The 11,184-nt window shown below is 37.7% G+C and overlaps 1 protein-coding gene across 3 annotated transcripts; it reads right to left on the reverse strand.

Moving 5' to 3' along the window:
• Nucleotides 1-362: 362 nt before the first annotated feature.
• Nucleotides 363-6,860, reverse strand: mfsd10 (major facilitator superfamily domain containing 10). 3 transcript variants are annotated; one of them, XM_063896364.1, is made up of 13 exons: nucleotides 6,737-6,860; nucleotides 5,496-5,680; nucleotides 4,373-4,469; nucleotides 4,138-4,209; nucleotides 3,804-3,962; nucleotides 3,358-3,549; nucleotides 2,618-2,720; nucleotides 2,387-2,498; nucleotides 1,783-1,891; nucleotides 1,577-1,667; nucleotides 1,218-1,265; nucleotides 1,045-1,134; nucleotides 363-898 (listed from the first exon to the last, which is right to left on the reverse strand). In XM_063896364.1, the coding sequence occupies exons 2-13, from the start codon at nucleotides 5,507-5,509 to the stop codon at nucleotides 795-797; spliced, it is 1,191 nt and encodes a 396-aa protein (XP_063752434.1). In that variant the 5' UTR covers nucleotides 5,510-5,680; nucleotides 6,737-6,860; the 3' UTR covers nucleotides 363-794. The 3 variants fall into 3 exon arrangements, with proteins under 3 accessions (XP_063752434.1, XP_063752432.1, XP_063752433.1); XM_063896362.1 differs by having other exon boundaries at nucleotides 4,138-4,241; XM_063896363.1 differs by lacking the exon at nucleotides 6,737-6,860 and adding an exon at nucleotides 6,663-6,719 and having other exon boundaries at nucleotides 4,138-4,241.
• Nucleotides 6,861-11,184: the final 4,324 nt, after the last annotated feature.

Genomic DNA, 11,184 nt, shown 5'->3' on the forward strand with positions numbered 1-11,184 from the left:
AACAAGTATTACCAGAAGTGGTTACCAAACAGTGTCATAACTCTCAGTGTCCTTTTAATATCCTTGCATCGTTGAAGGCTTTTCATATTAAATAATACTGTTATATTCTGTAGTCTTTTCTGCTCCCTTGGTATATGATGTGTTATTGATGCCATTGTTTAATCATACAATCAGTCTGGTTTACATTGTTAACATAAACTTGATAACTCTGCTGCTATTTATCACTACTTTGCCTTGAACAATAACAGTGTTTACCTTGAAATATTTGTCTTGATGTCCTTGTTAATTTAAATCTGAGATATATGTTTTGGAATAAAAAATATGTAGTGCAGTTAAAAGTGTTAACAAGCAAAACATGAAAATGCTAAATAACAGTTTATTAAAAACAAGTATGATATATATAAATATATACCCAAAACATACTTTCTCATACATTTTTTAAAATAAAGATAATCACACTTAAAACTAAAATAAAATGCTGCTTGTGGATTCTTAAAAAATGCATTATAATAACATATCTGTAAGCATAAATGTTGTCTGTAACACACGCTATTCCATATACATGTGCACATTAAAAGGGAAAATGTAATTTGTTCAATATTAGCACTTGGTTTTTGGCATTTGCGTCTTACAACATTTATTTCATGAGAGGATCCTTTGCAAACAGTGTAGAAGGTATACATCTCATTATTATTTTTATATGTATCAGAGTAAGACATCAATGCTTATTCTCCCAGCATATGTAAACATTATAACATTCATTTAAAAAAAAAAAAATCTGCAATAAGGGGCTCTCACTCCTCCTTTAGCCTGCTGGCTGTTCTCAAGAGAACCAGAGGAATAATGAAAGAGGCCGATGTAAGTAGAAAGCAGATCTGAGCTCCAGCTATCCAGTAAACTGTGAAGAAAACACAATAGTTAATATAAGTACACTGCAAGACCTTATTTTACTATGCTAAATTATTCATACACAGGGTACACATAGGCTAAATATTTAATATTTTTGGTTTTAGCAGCATTTGTTGCCATTACTGTCTTACTTACCAGAGGATGAGACAACTGGTCCCAGTGCTCTGGCCAGAGCGCCCAAACTTCGCAGAATCCCCATCACTGTGCCCTTCTGATTGGCTGACCCTGGAGATTCATCCACATATGATAATCAGCAACAGTGTGCACATTGGAAGTTTTCATAAATATAAAATAATAAAGATGAATACCGTGGTCCGAAACCAGCGTTGACAGGCATGGAACAACTATTGCAGCCGCTGTTACAAAATTAAATGACATAAGATGTAAACACAGAGTACATCAGTATTTATATTGAATATGGCTTTTTGTGAATTTGATTAAAAAAGCTATGTGAAGTTTATCTATGTTCACTGTTGGAAAGTCCACATTTTCTAATACGTAGTTTGGTATTACATTCTCAGTCTCATTTATTTCAAATTGTAAATCTACTTACAGTTCATGCATTAAATCATTTTTTATCAATTATATTTAACAAAATCCCTACATTCCTACGTACAATAAATGGTTAACAAGTCTTAACAAGGCACAAAATAAAAAATGAGCTCACCAAATGAGTATAATGCCAACCCAGCGTAAAGCATTGTAATATTCCATGAGAGCCCAATGAGAATAAACGCTGGGATTAGTGTAATGATTGCCTAAAAAAAAGAGAAAAAGGTTTGGTTAAGAACCATGGTTTATCATGTATTTTCAGCAATATAAAGAGTATTCTATTGTGCAGCTAGTAATCATGTAAACACAAGGAATCCCTACCACTTGAACAGCCCTGATATGCTGCCCAGGTTTGATTCTGCGAGCATAACCCCCCTGGATGGAAGCCATGATGACACCAATGAAGAAGAACATCTTTCCCTGCTGCATACTTAAAAAGTAAAAACACAGGTTGTACAGCTTTTTAAAAGTAACATTCAAGCACTTTTAAGGTACCTAAACAAAAACCACCTAGATTCTGGAAGCCTTGATTGAGATGGTGAAATGATATAGCAACTATTGTACATGTACATAATTCCTATAGGTTCAAAGGTTCAAAGGGCTTTATTGTAAATGAAAAAATTCTGAACAAACAATGCATATTGTCTCTATGACTGGTGTGAGATGCCATAACAAACACATATGATGGGATTGTTTGATTTGAAATATTTAAATATACTTTTGGTTTGTGTGAATGAAACACTATAAAATGTTCCAGGAACAAAAAAGTGTATTAAAGCATATTCCGAACCTTGAAGACATCAAAGTTAAATTCATTCCCCAAACTTTCAAGACTTTGTTTGAACCTTGTAAATATCGCAGAGTTGCTGATCAGGTGAGTTTACTGATACTGAGGGAGTCCAAAGCTTTGTGTTTGAGTTCATACCTTGTAAAGTGGAAGCGTTGGTGAGTCAGAAAACTCAGAGTGAACTCCAGACCAGAGAACAGGAAGAGGTAGCAGAAATAAACCAGACCCAATGCTTGAAGTTTCTGCATTCCTGTAAAGACATTTCCACCTTTATGCACCAATGGACCAAAGTTCATCCATGCTTTATACATAGATCAAATGGGGGTAAACCTCTGACTCACAGAGGAATCCAGTCTGTGCTGCACTCACTTTGTTTTGGAGGTGGATCTTTTGTCCTGCTAACAGCTGAAAAATGGAACAATGATAACGGGTTGAGAAAGTCACTGGAGTCCCCGCACCTAGAAGATGAAGCCTAGGAATCAAACAGAAAAAAAAAATATATTTACTGAAATATAATTGTATATATTACATTTGTTATAGAGTGTACTTTAAAATATATTTATACATATTGTATGTTTTAAGCTCCAACACGCCTACACAGGTCTTTAAAATGATGTGGCCTTATTATTTCTGCTGTGTGGGATTACACAAACTGTACTTGATTGACAGCTCTGTCACTTTTAAAAAAAAATCTTTATAGTACTTGTTAGTGCAGGACCATGTACACTGTCATTGTTATTAGCTCATAACGTTTGGTAACATCAGGTAATTCCCACCATAACTACACCCAGTGTAATACTGACAAGACATCTAAATACTATTTACTTCCTGGAGTCGTTTCAAGAAGTTGGAGGAAGTAGTCTGGCACTAACCCCCATTAAACAACAATGTAATGATTTTACAAGTTTTAGCACGGATTAAACAAAGAAGTTAATTAATAAGCCTTATAGAGCCAACAATGTTTAACTTTGGATAAAGCCAGACAAGCTGTTTTCTCCTTCGTACAGCTTTTAGGCTAAGTTATGAAGAGATAGATCAGGAATGGAAAGCTTTGTCAATGTGTCTGGTTAGGTTTGTCACATGGCTGAGTGAATATTTTCATAACCAACCTTGACATTCTTTGTGAGTGTCTCTGGCATCATGACCCAAATAAAGACCAGGTCAGCAACACTGAAGGCCAAGGCGAGCAGAGCTGGAGTTTGGTAGAAGACATTTCCTGTGGTTCTGGATTGGAGGGCAAAGTAGGCTCCCATCAAAGGACCCACAGTGAAGCCTAGGGAGAAGGCGATGCCGATCATAGCCTGGTGGGGATACAAATTAAGTTAGTTTCAGAACATTAAGCTTATTGTCGAACACAGACAAAGACACCAAGTGGATATTCAGAAACTTCATGTCCACCAGAAAATGTGAAAGTCAGAGCCCTGGTAAAAGATTAAAATATAACTAGCAGAACTTTCAGACATCTAGCAAAGATCAAGATTGCATTCAATCACATTATGTTGTTTTAGAATTTTATATTATTACAATGTTATAGACAAAGAAACTCTGTGCTTACCATTCCTCTGTTCCGTGCTTTTGGGCAAGGCAAGTCGGCAACAATGGCAGTGCAGAGGCTAACATTGCCCTTACAAATGCCCCCAATTATTCGAAACAAAAGGAACATGCTGAAGCTCCGGGAAACGGCCCAGACCGCATAGGAGGATATCAGCCCTAACTGGAACACAAGGAACCCAATTAGACCTCGATGAATCACGGCTTATTGTAAAGGCTGTATAGTTTCTTCTTCACAAATGAAGTGTGAGCTGTGCCAATAGAATTATTCTATTTGCATCCAATGTGAAGGGATACTTACAAGTTATCAAAAAGGTGTAATATGTCATTTTACTCACTGTAGTAAGAATGAGCAAGGGCCGCCTTCCATAACGGTCTGACAGGGCTCCAGTTACTGGTGATGACAGGAACTGCAGTAGAGAAAACAGGGACCCAATCAGACCTGAAAAGCAAATCCAGGACCATGCTAATTAATGACATTTCTTTGCATAAATAACATTTTTATTGTTCATGGTGTCATAAAAGAAAGAGCTCAACATAGGCTATAAAGAAGGTGAAATCAATCAAGTATACCTCCAAACAGGACACTGTTATATTTCTTTTCCATAGGGATCCCCAAGGCCTCCCTAAACAAGTCCACAACACTCTGCAGAGACTGATATACGCCATCCTGTCCAACAAGTAAAGGAAAATACAACATCACACAGGAGAACACAAGTTAAGAGGTCGACTCAGCATGAGTCAGCGCGCAGACAGTAATCTAACAACTCCTGAGTTGGTTTTCATGGATCATGTTCTCCACATAAAGCCTCCTTTGTTCACTTCTGCACATCATCTGTCCAAAATACAAAACTCCAAATCATTCTTTAACCATCAGTTTGTACAGTTGGAAACTATAAACACTGTTACGCCGGTGAAACTGATCTTGCCCAGGGACCAACTCTTATTGTCTGGCATCCATACCCCCTAAACTATTCTGTGATTCAAACTGGTGAAAATATTTTCACAAGCGATAATCATATCTCTAATTTTCAGGAAATCAATTACACTCAAGAAGGGAAAAAGCGAGACTAGTTAATCGGATCGGTTCTGGGTTTGAATGTTAAAATCTCTTTTTAAAAGTCACTATTAGAAGGTTTATCCTGATTTTACTTCCTTTTTTCTTATTAGATTTCTATATATACATTTTGCCTATTTTATTCTGGTCAATTTAATATATTACCTTAAGGGTTACCATATGTTTTTACATTTTTAACTATTTTTTACCAATTTTATCATAAGTCTACTTTATTCTTGTCTCATTAATATATTATCAAAATGTGTCACTTTTATTTTCAACTACTACTTCGAAAATAACTACTACTACTACTACTATTACTACTATTACTACTAATACTACTACTTTACTTTAAAAAAAAAACAATATCAAAAAGTTCTCCGTTGGTTGAAAAAATATTTGAAAATTACATTTTGATAAATATTTATTGGTAAGGTGAATATAAAGTAGGTTAAGTAATTTAATAGTACAGCTAGAAAAGTCTCTGAGGTTCGGAAAGTGTCCTGTATCCTACTTTACTGTTGATATCAGCCCCGACAATAATGAGCAAACACATTGCAAAAGTACATTTTAAGTCAGCAGACTGCCGTAACAGAACCTTGTAGATGTTATATATTTAAATAAAGAAGCAAAACTAACCCCAGTATGTGCATAATGGTCTAAAATGGACGGCAGTAGAGGTAGAATCAGTGTAAATCCCAGCAGGTCCAACAGCAGTGTGATAAACACAATGTTTATGACCTTCGAGGAGAAGGACCCGCCATCCTCTGCAGATTTGTTTATGCCTGACATTCCTCAGACTGAATTCTGTGTCTTTTCTGGTCCTGTTCACAAGTAAAACACATATGGTATTTATTAGAAGAGCTGTACTGACATGAAAATAAAATTGTAGTAATTTCTACTTGCAGTGCATTAAACATGCCAACAGATCTGCCTTTTTATCCAAAAGAACAAATTAAACCCAGAGGAAGTATCACATTTGCTACACACAGATCTTACAGGTCTTACAGAACTTCCTCCAAAAAAAAGAAAAAGTTTTTCAAACCATTTTATTCATTTCCCCCCAAAAAACTGCTTCGTTTTAAACCCAGTAAAACTTTTACTCAAATAACAGTAATAATAACAAAAAGACAGAATTTATATTTTCTACATTAATATGCTCATAGTGTAATTCTAATCTAAATTACAAACAACACAGTTGACACATTTTTACAAGTGTGCATGTCCAAAATAGGTTTTGATTATTTCTAACTAACTAAACAATTTTCTCTATAATGTATTGGTAGCTTCCTCTGTTTTTAAAGTATGTCAGTTTGTTTCTAGTAAATATAGGATAACCAGGCACATGTAAAAAGAAGCAGTAACACAGACAGTAGACTGGAAATCAAGATAAAAGGTTTTAGTGGTAAAATGTACAGGTGAGAAGTGTAATCCCATGTGAGCTAGACTGCGAAAAGTGTGAAAGTTTTCGATATGGCAAGGTGATTCAGATATGCCTTATGTAAGTAGCTGGGTGTTTACAAAAGTAGATGTGCCTTGAATGTTGCAATCTATAGTCTCCATTTACTACTTCTTACAGTTACTCATCAGGAAAGAGAGAACAAAGTTGAATCTGCAGGAAGGAGGAAACAACTGAAAATGCTCGGATCAAAGTTTTCTCTGTCTGTAACTCCTCAGTAGCTGCATACATATGCACATATTATATTAACTACAATAAGTCCTACAAGTATAGTTGCAATAACTTGAATCACATGTCCAACAAGTGGTTGCCTCCGCAGTTACGTTTTGATATCGATCTGCACTTACCAGCATCATCTATCCTCGGACAGAGAGGGTATTTAACAAAAAACACAGAAACATTGAACGGCTTCTATACTTACACTATCGCCGCAGAACACACCGAGAACCCCCTCTCTCTCTCTCTCTCTCTCTCTCTCTCTCTCTCTCTCCCTCTCTCTCACCAGTCCATTATTGTAGGTACACACCAGGAAGCTGGGTCCTCTTTCATTTGGATGACAAGAATGTGTCGTAATCGTATGCAGAAGAAAATGCTGCATTCAAGTGTTCCTCGTGAACTCGTATTTTCGCGATGCGCACTCTTTCGTGTGGCAGGCGGCGGGATAAAGATGGAACAGCTTATTTACTTACCTACCTTAGGCCAGTGATTCTTAAACTAGGGGTCGCGACCCCAAACGGGGTCGGCAAAAACTTCCGTGGGGTCGCAAAATTATTTGTTACTTCAGTCGGAAATTAGCTGTTATAACACCTGGTGAAACAACGAAAAATAAAATGTCAATACAATGAAAATCTGCCTTTTTCTCATTCCTACACGCTGTTAAGAGGGAGAGAGAGAGAGAAAAAAAAAAGTTGCCCAGCTTTAAATGGCGTTTCGAATCGTTTATTGGTCCTATGATAGAAACAATGTAACAATCTGCGCCCACTGTTCAAACTCAATTTCTTCCCGGTTTTTTTACAATACGTCATAGTTAACTCGCCACGTTACTAGCCACGTTTGTGATACTAGCCACTTTTTTAGCCACTAGCCTAGTTATAACTTTCATCAAAAATGGACAGGTGGCTGCTAAAAAACAATGATTTGAGCTCAGAAGTGCCATCTACCTCCAGTTGTGCACCTACTCCTCCGCGATCCTCAGATGGGACAAGTTTGGCCGGTGGTGAGAATAAAAAAGACCCACCAACGAGGCGTCGCCGATACCTGAAAGAATTTCTTAAATATGGATTCACGTGCCAGGTAAAACATGAGCTCGACCACCCACAGTGTGTTATTTGCGGCGATGTTCTGGCACATGAAAGTTTAAAGCCCACAAAAATGAGACGACATCTCGAAAGCCGACATCCAGATGATGCTCAGAAACCCATGACATTTTTTTTACGAAAAGAAGCTGCGCTGCATGGGCAAAAGACCGTTGTGCATAGCCAAGCTACTGTGCCCACCAAAGCCTTGGCAGCGTCATACAAAGTGGCCCACCTTGTAGCCAAAGCACAAAAGCCACACACAATTGCTGAAAGCCTCATCCTTCCTGCAGCAATTGCGATGACCACAGCAATGCATGGTGAAAAGATCGCAAGTGTGCTTAAACAGATTCCCCTCTCCAATGATACCATGTCCAAACGCATTAACGACATCGCTAATGATATGAAATGCCAGCTCATCGAGAGAGTGAAAAACAGCCGGTTTTCTTTGCAGTTAGACGAGTCTACTGACTTGACTAATGTAGCCCATTTAATGGTTTTCATTCGCTACAGTCATGACGGGAAACTGCATGAGGACATGCTGTGCTGCTCTCCGATGGAAGGAAGATGTACTGGTGGAGACATTTTTAACTGTCTTAATGGTTGGATGGAGGAGACAGGCCTGGATTGGGATAAATGCATAAGCATATGCACTGACGGTGCCGGGGCTATGATGGGAAAACACAAAGGGCTGAAAGCCAAGGTCCTTAGCGTTGCACCACATGTCAAGTTCACACACTGCATTATCCATAGGGAGGCCCTGGCATCCAAGACACTTGAACCCGAGCTTAACAATGTTCTTCAAACAGCAATCCAAATAGTGAATTCGATCAAATCGCGCCCTTTAAATTTCACGACTCTTCGCCCCTCTCTCTACTTCCAGGATATTGGTTCTACAATTCAAATCCCTTGTTGAAAATTTTATTCATTTTGAGTAAAGATGTTTGTAAGGGAATATAAAGTACGTTAAGTAACTTTAATAGTTACAGCTAGAAGTCCTGAGGTTCGGAAAGTGTCCTGTATCCTACTTTACTGTTGATATCAGCCCCGACAATAATGAGCAAACACATTGCAAAAGTACATTTTAAGTCAGCAGACTGCTGTAACAGAACCTTGTAGATGTTATATATTTAAATAAAGAAGCAAAACTAACCCCAGTATGTGCATAATGGTCTAAAATGGACGGCAGTAGAGGTAGAATCAGTGTAAATCCCAGCAGGTCCAACAGCAGTGTGATAAACACAATGTTTATGACCTTCGAGGAGAAGGACCCGCCATCCTCTGCAGATTTGTTTATGCCTGACATTCCTCAGACTGAATTCTGTGTCCTTTCTGGTCCTGTTCACAAGTAAAACACATATGGTATTTATTAGAAGAGCTGTACTGACATGAAAATAAAATTGTAGTAAATTCTACTTGCAGTGCATTAAACATGCCAACAGATCTGCCTTTTTATCCAAAAGAACAAATTAAACCCAGAGGAAGTATCACATTTGCTACACACAGATCTTACAGGTCTGTTATTTCCAAATAACTTCAATGAGAACTTCCTCCAAAAAAAAGAAAAAGTTTTTCAAACCATTTTATTCATTTCCCCCCAAAAAACTGCTTCGTTTTAAACCCAGTAAAACTTTTACTCAAATAACAGTAATAATAACAAAAAGACAGAATTTATATTTTCTACATTAATATGCTCATAGTGTAATTCTAATCTAAATTACAAACAACACAGTTGACACATTTTTACAAGTGTGCATGTCCCAAATAGGTTTTGATTATTTCTAACTAACTAAACAATTTTCTCTATAATGTATTGGTAGCTTCCTCTGTTTTTAAAGTATGTCAGTTTGTTTCTAGTAAATATAGGATAACCAGGCACATGTAAAAAGAAGCAGTAACACAGACAGTAGACTGGAAATCAAGATAAAAGGTTTTAGTGGAAAAATGTACAGGTGAGAAGTTTAATCCCATGTGAGCTAGACTGCGAAAAGTGTGAAAGTTTTCGATATGGCAAGGTGATTTAGATATGCCTTATGTAAGTAGCTGGGTGTTTACAAAAGTAGATGTGCCTTGAATGTTGCAATCTATAGTCTCCATTTACTACTTCTTACAGTTACTCATCAGGAAAGAGAGAACAAAGTTGAATCTGCAGGAAGGAGAAACAACTGAAAATGCTCGGATCAAAGTTTTCTCTGTCTGTAACTCCTCAGTAGCTGCATACATATGCACATATTATATTAACTACAATAAGTCCTACAAGTATAGTTGCAATAACTTGAATCACATGTCCAACAAGTGGTTGCCTCCGCAGTTACGTTTTGATATCGATCTGCACTTACCAGCATCATCTATCCTCGGACAGAGAGGGTATTTAACAAAAAACACAGAAACATTGAACGGCTTCTATACTTACACTATCGCCGCAGAACAAACCGAGAACCCCCTCTCTCTCTCTCTCTCTCTCTCTCTCTCTCTCTCTCTCTCTCTCTCTCTCTCTCTCTCTCTCTCTCTCTCTCTCTCCCTCTCTCTCACCAGTCCATTATTGTAGGTACACACCAGGAAGCTGGGTCCTCTTTCATTTGGATGACAAGAATGTGTCGTAATCGTATGCAGAAGAAAATGCTGCATTCAAGTGTTCCTCGTGAACTCGTATTTTCGCGATGCGCACTCTTTCGTGTGGCAGGCGGCGGGATAAAGATGGAACAGCTTATTTACTTACCTACCTTAGGCTACTGGTTTGGTAAACCATTTCCGCCAATGAAAAGGAAAAACAATCCTGTAAGTCATTTTAGTGAGAAACAGTTTAAAAGATAAAAACGTAGCATCACAAAATCCTGAGGAACTAAATATTTTGACTTTGATTCTCAATATTTTGTATGAGTATAGCATCTTTTTAGCTCATTTTTACAACTTGATATTTCAATATTACAATTTACCTGTCATGGTCCCTAACAACCAAATGGGGGTGCCTCCATGTATGGGGATAGCGGAGCAGATAACATCATATTTTCAGAGGAATCGTTTAAATGGTGGTACAAACACCAAAATTGGCACAGATACTCCTTAGACATTACTCTTTTCAAAAAGTACACGGGCCACTTGAAATTCAAGATGGCCGCCCATTTTCAAGATGGCCACCATAAGCAGTAATAAATATGCACAGACCTGGCCAATATGGATGATTCTGACATCAATATATACATTTTTTACCATGTAGAATCCAAATCTGGGACCCTTAAACCTCTCAAAAGCTTACTTTTGCCTTATTCTGGTTTTAGATAAAAAATAATCCACTATGTTGACTCACGGGCTAAACCAGGTAGTTAGATAGCCGCACCTGAATCGACCAGCACGGGAGAGCCGAGCCAAGGGAGACGGGGCTTTACATGACTTTGCATGTAGTCACCCAGAAGGTGTACAGATCGCACGGGACTTAAATGGCACTGGATGAACGATCGGGCTAGGTGTAGGATTTATGTCTGAACCTAGTTGTATCCCATACCTGAATGTGTATAGTCATACTGTGGTAAAGGTGGTAAAAGGATAAACCCTCGGCCTTACTGCATTAATTAAT

The sequence above is a fragment of the Eleginops maclovinus genome, chromosome 12 (genome assembly GCF_036324505.1).
Source record: "Eleginops maclovinus isolate JMC-PN-2008 ecotype Puerto Natales chromosome 12, JC_Emac_rtc_rv5, whole genome shotgun sequence".
Lineage (NCBI taxonomy): Eukaryota > Metazoa > Chordata > Actinopteri > Perciformes > Eleginopidae > Eleginops > Eleginops maclovinus.

What these genes read in the sequence shown, in the direction of transcription:
- mfsd10 (XM_063896362.1), bottom strand. Translation starts at nt 5,648, where the DNA reads ATGTCAGGCATAAACAAATCTGCAGAGGATGGCGGGTCCTTCTCCTCG. An exon ending in AGATCCACCTCCAAAACAAA is followed by an intron (nt 2,499 to 2,617) that starts GTGAGTGCAGCA and finishes ATGTCTTTACAG; the next exon opens with GAATGCAGAAACTTCAAGCA. An exon ending in ATATCAGGGCTGTTCAAGTG is followed by an intron (nt 1,668 to 1,782) that starts GTAGGGATTCCT and finishes TCTTTTTTTTAG; the next exon opens with GCAATCATTACACTAATCCC.